Raw genomic sequence first — 21,937 nt, 5'->3', positions numbered from 1 at the left:
GGCAGCCCTGGGGCTTGACAGTGGGCACACCGTGGCTGACAGCCAGCCCAGGCCCCAGGCTCAGGGCTCCAGGCCACACCCCCCATCCCCCTACCCCCACCCCCGGTTCCAATCCCCAGTCCCCAGTCCCCGGCTCCAAACCCCAGGCCCCCAGGCACGAGCCCCCCGGTTCCAATCCCCAGTCCCCAGTCCCCAGTCCCCAGCTCCAAACCCCAGGCCCCCAGGCACGAGCCCCCCGGTTCCAATCCTCTGTCCCCAGGCCCAGGCTCCAGGCTGGTGTTGCAGAGAGCAGGGCCCCGTCAGTGGCTCCAGACATCCCTCTCCAATGTCATGCCAGTTCTCCACACCCCTGACCTCCTCGGAGCTAAGCATTGAGGGTGGCTGTGTGGCCACAGTGAGGGATGGGACCAATAAGGGCCGGCGCCGTCTGGCGGTCGGGCTGGTCATCTCGTTGCCTCGGCAGCTCCATGCTCACCTCCCAGAGGTGAGTGGCTGTATCCCCTGCACCACACCGGCCAGGGCGCCACTGACGTCTAAGGATGCAGGGAACCGACATGGGCAGAGGACCCTCCCCGGCAGCAGAGCCCACGGCAGACAACCAACGTGACAGCGCGGGTGTCTGAACGCCCTGCCACCTGGCGCGGCCCCCTGGATACTGTCGCCGAGGGCGGCTGAGAAGGCAGGAGCCGGCTGGAGGCAGGGTCAGCGAGAGCCCTGAGCTGAGTCAGGACACGTCCCTGGGACCTGGCCCCTCCAGGACCGGCCAGGGGACCAGGCACACCGCCCCCGCCCCCGCCGCCCCCCACGTGCTTGCGCGGACACAGCCCTGTTCACCTCACATCCTGCGGATTCTCGGAGAGCGACCCGCATCTTCACGCGGGGCCTGGAACCGAGGGCAGGTCTCCGTCAGAAAGGCGCCTTCTCCTCTTTTCAAACAGAAGAGGAAGCCCACCAGCAGGCGGAAACCACCGCCCGGACCCCACGTGTCACCGCGACCCCCCATCCTTGGGGTTCCTGCCGCTTTGGGGTCTCCTAAGGGGCCGGGTGTCTGGGGACAGAGGGCTCAACTGCAAGTCACAGGAGGAATGTTCCAAGGCCCTTCACGTGGCCCCCACCCACATCCCCGGGGGCTGAGATGGGGGTGGGGACACTCGGGCTCTGAGGGGGCTCTTGCCCGGCACCCCACCCCCAGGCGTGACGCGTCGGCATGGAGACAGCTAGGCGGTTATTTGCTGCCGGGGAGCGATCGCCCCGCCATGTCTGCGTTTGGAGCCTAACGGGCGGGCCCCTGGAGTCTCTTGTTCTTGGGAAGCAGTTACAAGCCGTCCCCCACCTGCTCCTCGGCGGCCTCGCCCCATCGTGTCCCCGGGGGCTAGGTGCTCACACGCCCAGGCTTCTGGATCGGCTTGACCACAGCAGGGCTATTTGAAATGAGGGCCGCGGGGGGCAGTTCCAGATGCTCGGTCGCTGCCCCTGGAGGGGCCCTGCCCTGGGGGGAACTCCTGCTTCTGGAACGTGGGCGCTCCGCCCCAGCCTCTCCCGCGGTGAGCCGCGCGGGGAGCCGCTCAGAAGGTGAAGGCGTACACCACCCCCACCACCACGATGTTGCCCAGCGTCGCTATGATGGCGATCCACAGCAGGACGGCGTCGTTGGAGGAGCGCGCGGGCTCCTCGGGCGGGCCCTGGCCGCCGGAGGCCGCGTGGATGTTGGTGGAGGAGTTGAAAAGGGAGTATTCGGTGCTGAAGTCCTCGTTGGGCGAGTCCATGAAGGCTCCTCCCATCATGGGCAGCTGTGGGGAAGGAGAGAGAGAGTCACTGGGGCCTCGGGGCTGGGGGGGGGGGCACCCCGGGACAGGGCCTGTCAGGCCGCCCACGCAGTCCTCCCCCACCCCCCCAGCGGGGCTGTTCAGCAGAAGGAGGGGCCTTTGGTCCCCATCTGTTCCTGCGGAGGAGACAGGACACGGAGGTTACATAAACCTCCCCGAAGCTGGCGCCTCCTGAGAAAGTAACAGAAAGGCCTTTCAAAGGGAAATCTTCAAAGCACGAAGCCAGGCCAGCCTTCAGAGGGCGAAGCGAGAGAGAGTGGGCCCTGGAGGGCGCGAGCTCGGTGGGTGGTGGGCTTCGGGCTCACCCTGGGTCCACCTCCTCCCCGAGGAGCCACCCGCAGGCCCTGGCAGGGCTGCAGCCCGGACACAACGGGACGGGCCAAGTGTGCTCCTGGGCTGTGGGTTATAAAGTTAAATTTGTACCGGAGTGAAAACATGCGTCCTGTTCCTGGCCTCCTAGGAGCCAGGAGACCAGGGCTCTGGCCCCACCGGAGCCTGGCCCCCCTCTCCGAGCCTCGCCCTCTAGGGGGTGACCCCAGGGTGAAGGCCAGTGCTCAGAAGTCCTGGCCAGGCCCTGAGACGGCAGCTGTCGGTCACAGATGGCCCAAAGCGGGGAGCCTGGAGGGCGAGGACCGTCAGATAAACCCTGAGATGAAACCTCAGGGAAAAAGCTGGACACGCAGTGAAATCTGAACTCAGATAAACAGCAAAATATTTTTTTAGCACAAATATATCCCAAATTTGGTAAAAATTGATACTTGCCCAGCCAGTGTGGCTCAGTGGTTGGGCGTCAGACCCATGAACCAGGAGGTCACTGGTTCCATTACAGAGCAGATCACACGCCTGGGCTGTGGGCTCGATCCCCATAAGGGGGTGCAGGAGGCAGCCGATCAAGGATTCTCTCTTATCACTGATGTTTCTATCTCTCCTCTCCCTTCCTCTCTGTAAGCAATAAAAAGGTATTTTTTAAAATGTATACTTATCCTTAATCAATGCTCTGCCACTCAGGTGTAACTGGGTGTCCTGTGTTGTTATTTGCGACGAAAGCTGGCAGCCCTGGGTGGCCGACCTGAGAACCAGCTGCAACTTCGGAATCTGTGCAGGGACCACGCCCTCAGCTTGTCTGGTCAGAGCACACCAGCCGGGGGGCCCAGGCTCTCTGGTGACCTCATTTATCAGGAAACACCAGGGCTGCCTCGAGCCAGCCTGCAGACGTGGTAAGGCAATTCCTGTATCGCCAAATTCTCGCGAGGTCTCCCTGACCCACACATACAGGCGGAGAGACCCGAGTGCCATCCGCCCACTCAGCACTCATCCCACAGACACCGGGGATGCCAAGGGCAACCCCTGACCTCTGACCTTGAAGGCCTCACCTTGAAAAGGAATGCAGACTGAAACACGTCATACAATGGCACCCCGTGCACTTTAAGAGATGAGGAGGAGGAAGCGGCCCCACGCACAGGGCAGCGTGAGTCGGGGATAATTCCTTGGGCTGAAGAGCCAGGCAGGAGGCTGGGCCCGTGCTGCCCGCTCGGGCTGTGTGACATGGCCAAGGGACTGACCCTTTCTGGGCCTCCATTTCTCTGTCTATAAAGAGGGTGACAGTGGGGACCACCCCGGAGGTGCTGCAGGGACGAAACGTGCTCCCGAGTCTGAAACCTGGGCCGACGGCAATGCCCAGGGCTGAGCCGCAGCTCCAAGTACCGGCCTCGCTGTCCTGGCGGGTGCCCAGGCGCCCAGGTACAGAGTCCGACTGCTGTCCACTCAGGCCTCCTGACCTGCTGTCCACTCGGGGCTCCCGACCTGCTGTCCACTCGGGGCTCCCGACCTGCTGTCCACTCGGGGCCTCCCGACCTGCTGTCCACTTGGGCCTCCTGACCTGCTGTCCACTCGGGGCTCCCGACCTGCTGTCCACTTGGGCCTCCTGACCTGCTGTCCACTCGGGGCTCCCGACCTGCTGTCGACTCGGGGCCTCCCGACCTGCTGTCCACTCGGGGCTCCCGACCTGCTGTCGACTCGGGGCCTCCCGACCTGCTGTCCACTCGGGGCTCCCGACCTGCTGTTGACTCGGGGCCTCCCGACCTGCTGTTGACTCGGGGACTCCTGACCTGCTGTCCACTCGGGGCTCCCGACCTGCTGTTGACTCAGGGCTCCCGACCTGCTGTTGACTCAGGGCCTCCCGACCTGCTGTTGACTCGGGGACTCCCCCTTGTGGAGCTCTTTTGATTTTCTCCATTTCCCACATTTGGACCTTGTTAATTCAATTTTTATTTTTTTTTATTTTTTTTTTTAAATATATTTTTTATTGATTTTTTACAGAGAGGAAGGGAGAGAGATAGAGAGTTAGAAACATCAATGAGAGAGAAGCATCGATCAGCTGCCTCCTGCACATCTCCCACTGGGGATGTGCCCGCAACCAAGGTACATGCCCTTGACCGGAATCGAACCTGGGACCTTTCAGTCCGCAGGCCGACGCTCTATCCACTGAGCCAAACCGGTTACGGCCAATTTTTATTTTTAAAAATTTATTTTTATTGATTTCAGAGAAGAAGGGAGAGGGGGAGAGAGAGAGAAATATCAACAATGAGAGAATCATTGATCAGCTGTCTTCTGCACACACCACACTGGGGATTGAGCCCACAACCTGGGCACATGCCCTGACTGGGGATTGAACTGTGACCTCCAGGTTCATAGGCTGACGCTCAACCACTGAGCCACGCTGGCCGGGCTGGATCTTGTTAATTTTAAATGAATTCCATTGGGAACAAGAGGAAAGAAGTGGATGTTCCCCAGAAGATAAAGGGCAATCCAGGGCGACCCCCTGACTGGGTCTGCAGGTGAGGGCGGAGCCTCAGGGGAGAGGCAGGCAGGGCTTCCATTGCTGCCTCACTGGTCAGCACAGGCTCCTGGAACAGGGGTGGGGGTGGAGGGGTAGGGGGGTAAGTTGGGGGGGGTGTTGGTCCACCCTGCAGCCTGCTGGTGCTGACATGGCCTCGGCCTGCGGATGCAGGAGGGAGGGACCACAGGGCTGGGAGGGGCAGGTGCCCCCCAGGAGGACAGGCAGTCCTGGCTCCAGGCCCCTCTGTGCCTGCTGGATGGGCCTCTGCTGGGTCTGCTTCCTGTCTAAACAGTGAGGATTTCAGCCCAGACCCAGGGGATCCACAGGAAGAAGTGAAAACGCACTGAAAAGGCCTTTGGCGCCTGCCAGGGGTGGGGGGCGGGGGGCGGGGGCGGGGGGAGCCCAGCAGAGAGCAGCTAGGACCCCTGCACAAGGCACCGGGGCTGGGCCTCGCCTGGGCAGCCAGCGGAGTGGGCTGGAGGGAGCAGAAACCCTGACGAGAGGCGGGCAGGCAGGCGGCATCCTGGGCCTCCCTCCTTATCCCCTAGCTCCCACGGCCAAAGCCCTAGAGGACCCCCTCTTTCTCCACAGAGGACTGAGAGGACGGGCTCCTGGGGCGGAGAGTTTGGGGGGAATCTCCAATTTCTTTCCTTTTTCTCTTTTCTCTCTCCAGCCCCTCCCCAAGGTTAGCCTAGCCCAGGGGTGGGCAAACTTTTTGACTCGAGGGCCACAATGGGTTCTTAAACTGGACCGGAGGCCGGAACAAAAGCATGGATGGAGTGTTTGTGTGAACTAATATAAATTCAAAGTAAACATCATTACATAAAAGGGTACGGTCTTTTTTTTTTTTAGTTTTATTCATTTCAAACGGACCGGATCCGGCCCGCAGGCCGTAGTTTGCCCACGGCTGGCCTAGCTGCTGGGCTGCCCTTCCGTGGCAGCGATGGTGGCAGGTCCCGGGACCCTAAAATGCAAGAGAAACCCTCGCGCTGGCCAGAGGAGCGGAGGAAAGGGCCCCATCACTGGAAGAGTGGGGGAGTTCCCCTGCCTTTGCTCTTTTCTCTCCTGTTTGCCCCGTGGGCATGTGGCAGGACAGAGCCCTGAGACAGGCAGTGAGGGAGAATGGAGTTGACAGAAACACGGACTTTCTAGCCGGAGGGCCGGGACAAAAGGCCTCTGGGAGCAGTGCCCCGAAGGGGGTGGGGCGGGGAAGCTGGCAAAGGGGACCCTGCTGGGTGTATGAACCTGCACAGGGTCTGGGCTCGCTCCAAGCCACGTGCGCAGGGGAGCCCCCAAAGACGGGCGTCGCAAAGGCTCCGAGAACGGAGCTAAGACACACCTGCCCAGGCCCAGACGCACCCACACACCCGAGCCAGAGCCCAGGCTGCCAGTCGGAACTGTCCCTGGGACCATGGTGGGCAGGACGGAGGCAAAAATATCCTGAAAAAAGGAATCTCCAAGTGGTTTCACTGGCAAATTCCACCAAAAATGTAAGGAAGGGTCATACCAATTCTGCACAGTGTGTCCCGGAAAGTAGAAGAGGACACTTTCCACCTCATTTTATGGAACACGTCCCACATCGCGCTGATGATGCTGGCAGCGCCCGGCCCCCGAAATCAAAGACCAGCATCGCCCGGCCCCCGAAGTCCAAGATCTGACAGGAAACGGCAGATCACTGTCCCGATGACACACAGACGAAAAGTAGACACAGATAGTGGCAAAGAGAATCCAATATTTTTAAAATATATAAAAAGGATGCAGGCTGCCTCCACATACAACAATCAATTGCTGTGATTCACCCACCACACTAGCAGAAGTCAGAGGGAGCCACGCATGGTCACATCGATAGATGCAGAAAACGCACTTGACAGAACTAAACACACATTCCTGGTAAAAACTCTTAGCAAACTATACCTGGAAGGGCGCTCCCCAAATCTGATGAAGAACATCTACAAAAACAACAAACAAACAGCCCAGAGCTAACATCATACTTAAAATATATTAAAAATGAATGGTATTTCTATATGCAAGCAATAAACAATTGGAATTCATAAAAAGTCCTAATTACAAGAGCACCAACATATAAAACAGTAAGTATAAATGTAACAAAATATGTATGTGATCTATATCCTACAAATAATAAAATATTGATGAAATAAATCAAAGAATAGCTAAATAAATGCAGAGAAATACTGGTCATAAGCTGGAAGATTTGATGTTAAGATGTGAATGCTTCCCCCGTTGGTGTCTGGATTCAACACCACCCTAATGAAAATCCTAGCAGGAATTTTTATACATACAGACAAGATGGTTCCAACGTATATACGCAAGTCTAGCCAACATGGTTAGAAAAAGAACAGCAAAGTAGATGAACTCAGAGGACTTTATTTCAAGACTTACTATAGAGCTACGTTATCCCAGCAGTAGAAGGTACACAGATCAGTGGAACGGAGAAAAGGGCCCAGAAATAGAGTCAGCTAAATATGGTCAATTGATTTTTTTTGTTTTTATTTTTTGTTGTTGCTAATCCTCACTCAAGGATATTTTTCTATTGAATTTTAGAGAGAGTGGAAGGGAGAGGGAGAGACAAACATCGATGTGAGAGAGACACATTGATGGGTTGCCTCCTGCATGCACCCCAACCAGGACCCAGGAACCTGCAACCAAGGTATGTGCCCTTGACCAGAATCGAACCCCAGACCCTTCAGTCCATGGGCCAACACTCTGTCCACTGAGCAACACTATCCAGGGCCAATTGATTTTATTTTTTTAATTGTGGTTGGAGGCCTGAGATACTGCTCTCCATCCCACAGAGCACGGGACAGCCCCTGACAACACAGAATTACCCAGCCCCATGGGTCAGTGTGAACGAGGGGGGAGGCCCTCGTCCCCACCTGCTGCTCCTGGCAGTGGGATTCTTGCGATATCCCCAGAAAAAGAATTTTCTGAGACTTGCGCAGGAGAGGACTGATTTTTATTTCTGTGGAATCGAACCTGAGTTTCCAAGGTGTCCTTTCCCTCCGTCTGGCCGAGGAAGAAGCCCATTTAGCCTCCATCGGGGCTAAGATCAGAGCCAGGGTCCCGCATTTCCTTTCCGTGTCTGCACGGTCCAATCCGGCACCAGGCTCGCTTAATTAGTGCTCCCCCTGCCGTCTATCGGTCCATTGCACAAGGGGTCCACAGGCCCACATGACTACGGAGGAAACACGGGTGAATGCAAGGAAGCCGAGAGAGAGAGAGAGAGAGAGAGAGAGAGAGAGAGAGAGAGAGAGAGCGCTCCCCCCTTTGTTTAGGAGCTTATGTATTCCCAAATTTTCCTGAGTTTGTCATGGCCATGCCGAATCTGGCCAATGATCTTTGTTCCCAGGTGTGACTGACAGATGGTGCCTTCTCTCTGTCACCCCAACATTACTGGGCATGTGTCTGTCTCCCCTTTGTTGGATCCCAGTGTTCTGCATAGGTCGTGGTTCTCTGGGGAGCGCAAAGTTGCAGCTTCCCAGTGAAGCTGCCCAAACGATGAGCCCATACTGCCTGGCTTCCCCCTCTGCTCCTTTCCCATAACCAGCTGGTTACCACGGTATCAGCGATGGTGCGCAGGCTGGGAAATCCTGATTTTTATGAGGCTCAAAAACAGGCAAAACCGGCGTCAGATCAGGATACTAGTTGCCCCTGGGGGGATGGTGAAATCTGGGAAGAGGCAGGAGAGGGTTCCTGGGTGGGGGGCTGGAGGGCTGGCTAGGTTCTGATCTGGTTCCTGGTTACACAGGGACTTGGAGGAACTGCACGAGCTGCACATGGTCTTGTGTTTATTATACGCCAGCAGTTTCCTTTAAGAAGATGCAGGGAGCCTGGCCAGGTGAGGCTCAGTGGTTCGACCCAGGAACCAGGTCACCGGTTCCATTCCCAATCAGGGCACAAGCCTGGGTTGCGGGCTCGATCCCTAGTGGGGGGTGTGCAGGAGGCAGCCGATCAACAATTCTCTCTCATCATTGATGTTTCTATCTCCCTTCTTCTCTGAAATCAATAATAAAAGTATATAAATACTAGAGGCCCGGCACAGAAATTCATGCATGGGTACAGTCCCTAGGCCTGGCCTGCGATCAGGGCCATCTTCCCCAGCTGCCCACAGCTGGCCCCGTCCCCTGCCACCACCCACCCCTGGTTCCCTGTTTGCCATTGGGTGATCAGTGCCTGACGGCTGAGGGAAGGGACCAAGAGGTCGGCTGTTCCCGCCTGCACGCCAGCCCGCTCCCCCGACCCCGACCCCCCGAAATGGGTGGCCATCAGGCAATTGGAGCCTGCCGGCGGAGAAAGGAACCAAGAGGTGGTCAGTGCAACTCATAGTGACTGGTCCAGCAGTCGTTCTGCTGTTAGGGTCAATTTGCATATTACCCTTTTATTATATAGGATTTTTAAATCAAGTCTGCACTGTGCTCCACAGGAACCCTGCCTGTTGGAGAGAAATCATCTCAGAAGCAAAGAGATGCGAGGGCCTGGAGGCAAACCAGCCCAGGGCACCACGGGGTCATGCTGACAGCCCAACAGCAGAGAGGAGAGCGCACTGCAATCCTCTGTGGAAACCCTGGTCCGTTCCAGCCTGGAAAAGGGATCTGGGCCTGTCCCCGGGGGACCTGGCAAGGGGGCGCCCGCGGAGCGGGCCCTGAGAGGCCCCCAACGCTCCCCAGCGGCTGGAGGGAGCCGGGAGCGGGAGTTTCCTAAGAGGAGGTTGAAAGGCCTCCTCTCCCATCGGAAAGGACAGCCCTGGTGTCTCAGAGGGTGCCCGCTGCCCTCTGCCTGTGGCGGCGGAGGTCGCGCTGCCCGCTGCCCTCTGCCCATGGTGGCTGGGGTCATGCTGCCAGCTTTTGCAGCAGCAGAGGAGAAAGAAGAGAAGACAGACAAAGGGCGATACCAAGATCCATTGGTCTTTTGGGCTGTTTTTCTTTCCTGATTCACTGGGAACAATCCGAGACTGTGATGCTCGTCACAGGGTGGGAGGGGACAGGAGGGGCTGGGGTTCAGCCAGGTGCGAAGGCAGGGTAGGTCGGTCCCCACAGATGGATGGGCAGCCACAGACGTGCTAGCTCACCCACACCCAGGTCCTCCCCTGACCTGGGCCAGCACCCCGCCTGCCCTGCAGTGGGCAGGAGGTCAGAGATGATGTGGGCACAGTGGGCAGTGGGTGACTTGCTGGAGAGAGCGGGGAGCAGATGAAAGCTGCCTGAGAGGGCTTTTGACTTCACACCACACTGAAGGCCCAGGGTAGCTGGGTAGAGGATTCACCTCCAGGGAGCAAAGAGGGATGTACTTCCGAGATAGAAATGAAGTATTAGAATAATTGTCCCGTGGAGGATTAGTGAGAACGCATGGCATTATGCTGAGGCGTTTCGTTCTACGCACCCTGCTCACCCACCATCTGCTATGTACCGGTTACATGGTGGCTAATGAGTTCTACTTCAAAGAAAACACAGTGTCTCATACACACACACACACACACTGATATCTATCACTGAGCCCAGATGTCTGTGACGCCCGGCCCTACCAATCTGCTATTTGTCAAAGACTTAAAGCAAACAGCTCCTCAAGTGAACTAATGGCCTGAAATATGGGGCAACCGCACACATGCTCAATGGTGACAAATAAAACCAAACCCCACGAATCCAGCAGAGAGGAAGTGCAGGGCAAGTGACTGGGCCGTCTGTGTTCCACGTGTGATTTGGCTCCCAAGGAGCTGTGTGACTGTGGACCAATCCATCACCCTCTCTGAGCCTTACTTTTCTCATCTGTAAAACGGGCTGATATCGCCCTAAGCAGTTTGGCTGAGCAGATAGAGCGTCGGCCTGCGGACTGAAGGGTCCCAGGTTAGATTCCGGTCAAGGGCATGTACCTGGGTTGCGGGCACATCCCCAGTAGGGGGCGTGCAAGAGGCAGGTGAATCGATGTTTCTCTTATCGATGTTTCTAATTCTGTATCCCTCTCCCTCTCCCTTCCTCTCTGTAAAAAAATCAATAAAAAATATATTTTTAAAAAAATGGGCTGATATCACCTCCCGCATCGGGATGCTATGAGGACTCAGGAGCCGACAGATGTAAACACCTGAGCTCAAGGCTTGCACAGGGCCCTGCACCCGGTGGATAAGAACTGAACAAGCTGCCACAGTTCCCAGTGTTGCCACGATCGGCAGAGGGAGCAGTGGCCGGTGGCGGTGTCTGTGCTGCCACTCCTTCCCGACGTGCCCGCTCTGGGAGACACAGGCTCACACTGTGGGCTCATGAGCTCGCCATTCTCCTTCCAGCTCCAGTGTGGCAGCGACTGAATGAAGTAAGTGGGTCAAAGAATGAAGACGGAGTGTAGCACAAAGGCCCTTGGGGATCAGCCTGGTCATTCTGTGGTCTGGGCACCTTCGCTCCCCAGCCCTGGAGGGGTTCGTCCCCAGAGGGCCCGGCATCCGTCTCACTGTCGTCAGGACAGTCCCTCCCCCAGCCCCAGCAGGCTGCTTCCCACACCCTGACGGCCGCGCTCACTTCACAACTAGCCATGACCCATCCGCTGCTGCCCAGCTCTGGCACCTGGGCCCTGGGCGCAGCCCCAGCCTGGTCTCACTGCTCCCACCTGCGGGACCTTGGGCCAGACCCTCAGTTTCCTCCTCTGTGAAACGGGCGTGTGAGAGACAGCACCGCCCTCGCAGAGTGGTGGCGGCACAGGGCCTTGCAATGTGTCAATATGTCATTACGTCGAATACCTTAAACTTATACAACACTATATGTCAACTATAGCTCCATAAACCGGGGGAGGGGACGGGGGAGAAAGACAGGAAAACTTCCAAAGTACAGGAAGCTCCCAAATCCTAAGCACAAGAAACACGGAGAAAAGGATAGGAAGGCACATGTAGTCAGCATGCTCCAAGTCCCTAAAGAGAACGCTGTAAGAGCAGCCAAAGAGAAAAAAGACACATTGTGTCCAGAAGAATAAAATAAGGACGACAGCAGATTTCTCACGGGCAACAATGCGAGCGGGAAGATGGTGGAGTAATATATTCAAAGTATCGAAAAACAAACCATCAACCTAGAATGTGATGCCCAGTAAAAACAAAAAACAAAAAATACCAACCCCTCCCCCCCAAAAAAACTTTCAAAAATGAAAGCCAAAAAAGGTTTTTCCCCAGATATATAAAAGCCAAAAGAATCCATCACCAGCACTTCTGCATTACTAGAAATGTCAAAGTCTGTTAGGCAGGAAAAACATACTACTGTGTGGAGATATGAATCTATACAATGGAGTAAAGAACATTGGAAATAATAACCACAGGAGAAAATATATAAGATTTCTTTCTTACTATTTAAATCTCATTAAAAGATAATTGACTTCTAATAAGCGTAACAATGTAGTGTAAGGTTAATAACATATGTAGAAGTGAGACTTGTAACAATACTAGCACAAAAGCTGGGAGAGGAGAAATAGACATGTCTATAATAATAAAAGCATAATATGCTAATTAGACCGGACGTCCTTCTGGACAAAGCCGGGGCTGCAGCCATGGGATGGAGGCAGCTGCCGGGGCTGTGAGGGAGGGATCCAGGCAGCCACTGCGGCTGCGAAGACCTACTCTTGCACGAATTTCATGCATCAGGCCTCTAGTATAAGGTCCTTGCACTATATGTGTGAAGAGAAACAACATCATTTGTGATAGGTTATGATAAACTATTTATTCAGACATAAACTCTGAATCCGAAAGCATCCACTAAAATAACAAAACAAAGAGCTACAGCTAGTAAGTCAAGAGGATAGAGCATGAAATAAAAATTTCTCAACCCAAAAGAAGGCAGAGAAAGAGAAAAAAAGAAAACAAAGAACAAATGGGACCAATAAAGCAAACAAACAATGAGATAGTAGATTTAAACCCAGTTACAGAAACACATCACATTAAATGTAAATGGGTTAAATATTCCAATCAGGAGGTGGAGATGGTCAGATTAGATTTTAAAAATAAGCTGAAGTGGCACAGAGATCTGGGTTTGAATTTTAGTTGTATGCCCTGGGCAAGTGCCTCTGCCTCTCTAAGCCTCAGTTTCTCCATCTGTAAAACGGGTCTTAAGATGGTCTATTCCATGGAGCTCTCAAGGATTTAGTGAGATTCGGTGTACTGTTCAACAGAGAGCCTGCCTCATACCCCTGAGTATTTGATACATGGCAGCTATGATAAGAAGGTACACCTTGAGGGGATAGAAAGGAGCGAGAGCGAACAGGGGTGGGTTTCCATCATCTCAGAGTAGGAGGAGTGGGGGTGGGTTCAGACCCCTCCCCCCGCAGAGCAGGGCTGAGCACACAGTGGGGGCTCTAAAACAGCGGTCGCCAACCTTTCAGACCTCATGGATCACCAGCGGTCTGCGGACCCCCGGTTGGTGACCGCTGCTCTAAAACACACTCAAGTTTTTAATTGGAGACTGGCAATCCGCCTCCAGACGCCCCAGTTTTCTTAGCTCCGTGGGATACAATTATTGCAAGTCGGACGGAAAGCCTTGGCTCTTAAAATCCCATCTGAAAATCTGGTCCAAAAAGGCACTACAGCAGCGGTTCTCAACCTTCCTAATGCCGCGACCCTTTAATACAGTTCCTCATGCTGTGGTGACCCCCAACCATAAAATTATTTTCGTTGCTACTTCATAACTGTAATGTTGCTACTGTTATGAATCATAATGTAAGTATCTGATATGCAGGATGTATTTTCATTGTTATAAATTGAACATAATGAAAGCATAGTGATTCATCACAAAAACAATATGTAATTATATATGTGTTTTCCGATGGTCTTAGGTGACTCTTGTGAAAGGGTTGTTCGACCCCCAAAGGGGTTGCGACCCACAGGCTGCAAACCGCTGATCTACAGAGTTGTACTTTTTCCTTAACTGCTCATCACAGCCCTGCAAACATGTAGCCCTCTATTCTCTCCCCAGGCCGGGATAATTAGAATGATAAAATATTTAAATATCTTCAATGGCTTAAAAACATTTGAGAGGACAGACAATTAGTATTGTAGTGATAACGCTTGCTCTGAGAGAAAGGAGCAGTCCCAGGCTGGGGAGACATTCTCTGAGCAGGGATAGCTGGGCTCCTTAGATCTGCTCTCCGGGCAGTGCCGGGTCCCTCTGGGAGGAGACTCCGCCTGCTGCTTTCTCGCAGAAATCCTGGAAGGATCCCACAGCCCCGCGTGGAGGCAGGACCACTCCCAGAGACAGCACAATCCCTTCTTCTGCACCGGCAGATGTCCCGTGTTTTTCTTCCCTCCGTGAAGATGATTAAAATGCAAATGAGCTGTGAGCCCCCAAAGAGCCAGAGGAGGGAGGGGTGGAGAAAGGGCGGCTGAGGGGGGAGGAGGGGTCAGCTACGCGGAGACCACACATGTTGTCTTTCAGAAAGGCCCACCCAGTGTCCACATACCGCTCCTGGGCTGACCGCGTCCTCCCACCAGCAGGGCCCGGGTTCTAAGAGGGGGGCCGAGGGGAGGGGTGGGGAGAGGCGGGAGGGGTGCCTGCTCTACAAACCCAGCAAGCCTCCTCGGATGTCTCCTGCAGGTTGTGATCCCGCCACTCCCACCTGCCTGCCACTCCCACCTGCCTGCTCCTCCCTTCCGCTCGCCTGCTCCTCCACCGTGCCCCACCGCGTCCTCCTCCATAGGCAGGGAGCCGCCTCACCAGGGGGCGCACAGCAGGCTGACCACATGGACCTGCCACTGTGGAGGTCAAACCGTCAGCGAGCAGCAGCTTCCCCCGTGCAGCCTAGCAAAGGTGCGCCACCTCCTTCGCGGTCATTTCCTTCTCTCCAGACCTGGCTGTTCGCGACAGGTTCTGTCCAGCTCCGTCCACCGCTGTCCAGTGTCTAGAGATGACACTGCAGCCCCAGCCCACTCACCTGCTCGGCTGGGGCCACGGAGCAGCCAGGCCCCAAAGCCGGCTGCCACCATTGCACTGTTCCCTCCCTCCTGGACCCACGCCCACATCAAGGGGGAGATCTGATCTGCCCCCTCCCCTCACCGCCCCCCACCCCCACCCCCAAGCCTCAGCGCTCCCTTGACCAAAAGGAAGCGAAGTCAGCGACACTCGGGGACTCCCAAGGCGGGTCCTAAGGAGTTTGGCAGCGTCCACCAGGGAATGCTTTAGGGAGGGGGCAGGGCCACAGGAGTGCAGAGACCCCGCGGGTGCCTCTGCGACAGTCGCAGGACGAAACCAAGTGGCGAGCTCGGTGTCCCTCCCAGTCCGGGTCCCGCAAAATACAGATTATTGCTGTGAGCCACTAAGTCACCCAACGGATACAGTAACTGAAACAGCTCACCTCACGGCTGGCTGGTTTGTTTAAAGAAATTAATTGGTTGCCAGGACGTGAAAATCCAGACTGCGCGCACAAATCCAACTTTCCGTTTTCTGGAAATCCTGGAAGAAGCCGCGGCCTGCCTGTGTGTCTGCAGGGCGGAGCGGAGCTGGGCTCAGGGCTGCGCGGCCCCGCCAGGCCAGGCCCTGCTCTGCGAGTCCCCCAGCCCCTCACCCCTTGCTCCAGCCCATGGAGTCACCTGCCTGCGCGCCCCCATCCCCCTCCCCCGCACCCTGGTTTCATCTCCGCCCCTTCCCCACCCTTGGCCCAACCACATGGGTACCTCCAACCGCCACCCCCAACAGGAGACACTATTCCCAGCCCAGGCCCACTTCGAGCCTCTGCCCATGCGTTCCCTCCACATGGAGCGCCTCCCTTTGTGTATTTAATGGCTGTGCCTCCTGCAAACTCAGTCCAGGAGCCTTCCCTGACCCGGGAGCTGGGCTGGTGCCCCCTTGGGGCTCCCAGGGCACCTGGGTTGACCTCCACCTTGCCATGGATCGGGCGCACCGCAGGGCCTGTGACCCCCTGGTCCCCAGCACTCCAAGCGGAGAGGGCCTGGCTCAGTAGGGAGACATTTTCTGAGTTTTGTCCCCATTTCACAGGTGATGAAACTGAGGCTGAGACGAGTGGTCTGTCTACTGCTTCTCTAAGACCAGTGCCAGACCCTGTTATGGGTTGAACTGTGTCTCCCAGAAAGACATGCGGTGTCTGAACTCCTGGTACCTGGGAACACTGAAAATGGGATCGCTCAGCTATCACCCAGTGAGATGAGTCACGAGGGCGGCTCTCACCCAGCAGGGCTGGTGTCCACACAGGAAGAGCGCTGAGTGACGATGGAGGCAGAGGGTGGAGGGATGTGTCTATGAGCAGGAGGCCGAGGGCTGCCGGCAGCGCTATGGAGCTAGGAGAGAGGCATGGAGTGCGCGCCCCCTGCAGCCCACAGAGGCCTTAGCCGTGGACCTGGATTCCACCTTCTAGCCGGCAGAACTGGGAGAGATTAAACGTCTGTTGTTTGAAGCCACTCAGCTGTGTCCCCTGCTTCAGCAGACCTCTTTAACGACTTGTTAAAAATGCACACAAGCCCAACGCTGCGTGTACCTAGCAGGATCCATAAGTCCTGAAGCTGACCCGTGGGGGTCCCTGGTTACCTCACTGCTCCCCGACCCGCATCCGGACTGCTTCTCGAGGTGGTAGGTGACACGAAAGGATGGCCCAGTGGTTAGCAGATGGGGCTCCTCTCCTGGCCCCTCTGCCTCGTGGCCGAGCCCCCCTAGCTCTCCATCTCCTCCTGTCGGTGCCAGGGCGGGGGGACAGTAACGGTACCCACCAGGTGTGGAGGGAGGGAGGGAGAACCTTCATTCTGGAGCGAGTTCCCAGGTTCTGTTATCCGGGCCCTGAAGTAGCTGGATCGATGCTGGGGTGGCTTCCAGGTGCCATATGACTTTCATGACCTAAAGGCACCAAAGGGCCACGGATCTGCCCCATCCCGCGAGGGGAGGGGCAGCCCTGCAGGAGGGATTAAGCTCCGGTCTCCACCTACAGGGAACACTGGCATCACCTGGGGAGTGGGAAGGAATACTAACGCTCACTCCCAGGCCCGGCTCCGGGGGAGTCTCTGGGGTGGGCTGGGCAGCAGGACTCTTAGACCCCCCCAGGGGGTTCCAGTGGCCGCAGCAGCTGGGCACTCCTGGGCCCAGGCGAGCTTGTTCCACAGGGGGCCACACAGGAAAATGTGAGCGGCACTCCTGGCCTGGGGTCCGTCCCCCGCGCTGGCCCAGCACACAGTAGGCTCCTTACGTGTTCATCCCCTTCCTGCAGCGTGGAGGTCGCATTCCTCGCGTGATGGTGACTCCCTCAGAGCGAGTGTCCCCAGAGTCCCCGGAGGGAGCTGCAGGCTTCCTACCAGCTACCCCCGGGGGTCCCCCGCCACTCCCACGGCCTTCTCCTGGCCAAGGAAGCCACCGAGGCCAGCCCGGATTTAGGGGGAAAGGATGAGATCGCCGCGCCCTCCCCCCCTGATGTGGGGGCAGCATGCACTTCCAGGAGGGAGGGAAGGAATGAAGGGGGCCGTCTGTGGAGAGGGGCTACCCCCCAATGACAGGGTTTGGGGCTCAGTCCTCACAGTCTGTGGTTCTCTAGCCCCCTGGGGCCTGGCTAGCTGCCCTCGACCACCGCTGGCCACACAGACACAGACACTCCTGCTTACTGCCCAACCCTCTGGAGTCTCCAGGGCCCCGGGGACTATGTGGGGTGGGTGGGTGTGTCCAGCCTGGAGGAGGTGGCTGAGCACCTCCAGGGCTCAGGGTGAGTGGGGTCCGTGAGCCAAGTGTTCACAGCTCCAGTGCCACGGCCGCCTTTAAGCTGGACACAGCTGGACCTGTACCCCTAGTGCCTGCCGCACGGAGGACGCACAGCCTAAGAGGATTAGCCGGATAACGGATGTGCGCCCTGCACATCCAAGAGGGGTGTCTCTGTAATCCTGGCTTTTGAGAGGGAAATCTTTCTGAAATAGCTTATATCCCCTGGGCCTTTAACAAAACCACACGTAATTTTTACTAATTTCAGAGAGTAAGGGAGATGGAAAGAGAGAGATAGAAACATCAATGATGAGAGAGAATCATTCATTGGCTGCCTCCTGCACACCCCCCACTGGGGATCGAGCCCGCAATCCAGGCATGTGCCCTGACCGGGAATCGAACCGTGACCTCCCGGTTCATAGGTCAATGCTCAACCACTGAGCCATGCCAGCCAGGCCCCTGGGCCTTTTAAAGGATACAGACAAGAATCACACTCACAACATTCTGAAGGGGAGGAGGCTTGGGCTGGGGTTCACTCAGGTCTGGGTTCTTTGGCTCAATCAGTCAATCAAACTGCTGTGCGCCCTGACTTCACCTGCCCTTCCGCTTGGTCCTCTATGGCAGCGGTCACCAACCTTTCGGACCACCAGTTGGCGACCGCTGCTCTAAGGGACTAAGGTTTTCCCCAACCGCTGCCTCAGCCTCCACCAGTCCCTGCTCTGCGACCTGCAGTGGCTCCCACTGCCCACTGATTCCAGTGGACGTCTCACCCCACCTGTCGGCGCCTCGGTGACCCGGCCCTGGCCCTCTCTTCCAGCTCCTGCGCCCCTACCCTGAGTGCCTGCTGGGCCTCCCTCCTGCCGGCCTCTGCCTAGGACGCCCTCTTTCCCGGGCCCACGGGGGAACCTTACCTGCTCTCCTCCATCAGAGCCTGCACCCTCCCAGTCCCGAGGAGGCAGGTGTGTGGGAGGAGAGCCTTCGGCACCTCAAGTTCACTGTCTTTTCCCGAGAATGGCTTTTCATGCTCATGCATCTTGTCTGGCCCTCATCCAAGCATCTAACAGATACCTGTGGAGGACCTACTATGTGCCAGCCACCCTGGTCACCCCTGCGGGGGATGGCCTGGCTCACCATTTCTCCACTACCTGGGAGTACCCAGAATGCAACTCTGCCCCCAGCCTCCCGTCCCCGTGCCTGACACAGAGCTTGGCCCGAGGCAGGTACTCAACACCTGCTGAGCACGTGGATGGAGGCACGACCACCTCTCCGCCAAACGGCTCGCTGCTGATGTGTGGGGACAGGCCTCGGTCACCCACACCTGGTGGTCACTGCACGCCCAGAGCACGTTGGCCAAGGCTGTTAATGCCACAGGAGTAAGAGTTCCTGCCCGGTAGGACAGGGCAGCACCAGAACGCCACCCCGAGGACTACACGGCACTGGTCAGACCACTTCCGGAGAAGACGAGATGAGCCATCCTTAATCATGTCTGCCCTGTGCCCGACACTGTCCTCAGGGAGCAGCCACGCGGTGGAAACCTGGGTGAGCAACAGCCTAGCTCCCAGGCCCAGGTTGGAAACCCAGCTCTTTTGGGTGGTGTTGAAGTTTGATCTCCTGACCTGTAAAAGGGCGGCCGCGCCTGGGTCAGACTCGTAAGGGTTCACAGTGAGGAAGCGCGCGGGCGCGGGTCCGTCACGCAGCAGCTGCTCAACAAACCCCAGGGTCTCCCCGCCCCCCGCACCCCCCCCCCCCCCCCCGCTGGGGTGGCACTGCTCCTTGCCCCATGCGCAGGGCTGAGCGTGGAATAAATGCGCCACATGAAACCCGGAGCGTAAACAAAAAAGAACCCAACCTCTGTGCAGGCGTCAGCCTATGGGAGCTAAACAGCCCTCTGTTTATTTTGTCCTGTTACCATAGCAACTCATGATGCTCCAGCCAGCCCCAGGGTTTGCAGAGATGGATTTATTTTTTTAATCAGAGAAATGCCAGCTGTTCAGGGGGACCCAGAGGGGAACTCCTGGTCCCTCTGGAAATAAACCCACGGATGCCACCTGTCACCAGGTAGCCAAAGTCACCACTGTAAGATGGTGTCCACACGACAATATTGTAAACGTGGGTTCAGAAACAGGAGGCAGAGAGTCAGCGGGAAAAGGCCAGCGTCGCTCGTGGAGCAATCAGCATCAGGGAAAACTTGTCCAGAGGCTGCCGGGAACTGGCTCTGGGTTCTCTGGAGCCAATTTGGGGGTTCTGCCTCCTTTCGTGCCTGCATCTGGGGACTCTCTGTCCCTTCAGCCTGGATTTTACTGTTACTTCTAAAAATATATACCTTTATGGAATTCAGAGGGGAGGGGAGAGGGAGAGAGAGAGAGAAGCATCAATGATGAGAGAGAATCATGGATCGGCTGCCTTCTGCATGCCCCACACTGGGGATCGAGCCCACAACCCAGGCCTGTGCCCTGACGGGGAATCAAACCGTGACCTCCAGGTTCATAGGTGGACGCTCAACCCCTGAGCCACGCCGGCCGGGCTTTACCGTTACTTTTTAAACAGGCTTCCACCACAGCCAAGTTTGGGGGGAAAGAAAAGTGTCCCCTCAAACTCCCTCCCTGCAAAATGAAACAGCAGCAAGTGGGCCCGCCACACGCCCAGGGCACAGAGGGGGGCCTCGGTGGCCTCCTGCCTCTGAGCTCCCAGCCTAACCAACCTTACCACGGTGCAGGGTCTGAATTTGGTACCTCGGACCCATTTTCCCAGGCCAAGCGAGGCCCTTCCCTGGAGCCAGACCGGCCCTGGGCTCAGAACGGTCACTCAGCTAGAGAATTGTGTGTGGGGGGCGGGGGGTTCTGGGTGGAGCCGGAAGGCACAGACAGAAGATCCCTGACCTCAGGGCTCCAGGGGCTCTCCGGGAGCAGAGAGCAAGCCATGGGAAGTCGCCTGCTGCGTTCCCTGCCCGCAACCTGTTCTGCATCAGGAGAGAGTTATGGTCTCCTGGGCTCTGCTGGCTACAGACTCCGCACAAAACCAACAGGATAAAACCATCGCTGTGCGTGGCGCCTGGCGGGTCACAGAGCAGTTTCCGGGCTCGCTCTGGTCTCGGCTTAAAGAGGAGAAAACGAGGTGGGGGTGGTGGCAACGGACAGACTGCCTGGCGCCTCCGGAAGACACACAATGGGGAAGCGCGAGGTTGCTCGCCCCCCAGAGGCACGCACTGGGCTGCTCGGCCTTGAAGGGCTCCAGGGTCACTCCCCCGCCAGAGGAACAGCAGGTGGTGGTTGGGGGGGTGGGGGGCAGTGTGGACAGGGAGGGGGCGACGCGCACTGCCCGGGCCCTTCGCAGCCTGGGCACAGGGAACCCAGCGAGGTCTGGGCACCCGGCCCGCCCACCCCGGGGACCGGAGCTCGCCATCTGGGACGCGCGCACCAGGTGGGGACGCCGGGCGCTGGACAAAGGACCGGGACGTGGACCCCGCGCTGGCGACTGGCGCCACCGCCCGGCCCGGCCCCTCCCGGCGCTCAGCACCATGAGGAGGGCGAGGCCACAGCCCAGACTTGGTGGCCTGGGCGCGAGAAGGCGTTACCTGCGCGGCCATGAAGGAGAGATCCATGGTGCCGGCTGCCGGGGCCGCCCTGCCGCCCGCGCCCGAGTCTTCGCTGTTGCTGCGGGTCCGGCCGGCGCACAGCTGCCGGGAGCGGCCGAGCAGCGCACAGGGGTCCCGGGTCCGCAGCTACGGCGGGCGCGGCCTGAGCAGTGTCCCCGCGGCGGCGCGTCCCCCGCCCGATCGCCCCGGGGCTGCTCCGCGCTCTCGGCTCCAGACGGCAGCTGTGCGGCGGGCGCGGGGATACAGCGCGGCGCGGGGCGGGGCGGGGCGGGGCGGGGTTGGTGGTGGACCCAGCGCCCCTGCACGTGACCACGTCCAGACCCACCCCGAGGGCGGGGCGGCGGAACCCCTGAGCATTCACAGTCTTTTCTCCGCGTGGGCCCGAAGGAGAAACTGAGGCCGGAGGTTACCGAGCCGGTTGGTGCTGGAACTGGCCTTGAACCCCAGTCCAGGGCTCTTAGTGCCCCCCCCAACCCCGGCCCGGGCCGTTGAGCCCAGCCCATCACGGTGGCGGCGAGCAGGGCTTTCCTGGGCCTGGCAGGCCTTCCCAGACTGGAAGACCAGGGTCTGGGTGACCCATCTTGGGCTGCCAGCTCCGCCACAGGGTCCAGCGCGCTGGGCCTGGAACTGGGCAGAAGGAAGTTTGGGTCCCAGCCCCGCTCTTTTGTGCGCTCCGGCCAAGATACTGTCTTTCTGAGCCTGGGCCTCCTCGTGTGCAGAGTGAAGACAACAGAACCTGAGGATTAAAGGACAGAATGTACCTGATACGTAGTGTCTTCAAGAAATGTGAGCTCTGCCCGGCCAGCGCAGCTCAGTGGTTGAGCTTCGGCCTATGAACCAGGAGGTCACTGTTCCATTCCCAGCCAGGGCACATGCCTGGGTTGTGGGCTCGATCCCCAGAAGGGGGCGTGCAGTAGGCAGCCGATCAATGATTTCCGCATCATGTATATTGTTATCTCTCTCTCCCTCTCCCTTCCTCTCTGAAATCAATAAAAATATATATTTTTAAAAAGCT

The 21,937-nt window shown here is 57.5% G+C and overlaps 1 protein-coding gene across 2 annotated transcripts; it reads right to left on the bottom strand.

Moving 5' to 3' along the window:
* Positions 1 to 241: 241 nt before the first annotated feature.
* LOC308522714 (uncharacterized protein C14orf132) lies at positions 242 to 21,138 on the bottom strand. 2 transcript variants are annotated; one of them, XM_081096265.1, is made up of 2 exons: positions 20,902 to 21,138; positions 242 to 1,790 (listed from the first exon to the last, which is right to left on the bottom strand). In XM_081096265.1, the coding sequence occupies exons 1-2, from the start codon at positions 20,926 to 20,928 to the stop codon at positions 1,566 to 1,568; spliced, it is 252 nt and encodes an 83-aa protein (XP_080952391.1). In that variant the 5' UTR covers positions 20,929 to 21,138; the 3' UTR covers positions 242 to 1,565. The 2 variants fall into 2 exon arrangements, 1 of the variants encoding a protein (XP_080952391.1); XR_013996254.1 differs by lacking the exon at positions 242 to 1,790 and adding an exon at positions 19,265 to 19,650.
* Positions 21,139 to 21,937: the final 799 nt, after the last annotated feature.

Source organism: Myotis nattereri (assembly GCF_964212035.1).
Source record: "Myotis nattereri genome assembly, chromosome: 1".
NCBI classification, from domain to species: Eukaryota; Metazoa; Chordata; class Mammalia; order Chiroptera; family Vespertilionidae; genus Myotis; species Myotis nattereri.
Note: the sequence above shows the minus strand (reverse complement) of the source record. Positions and strands in the feature narration are given on the sequence as shown.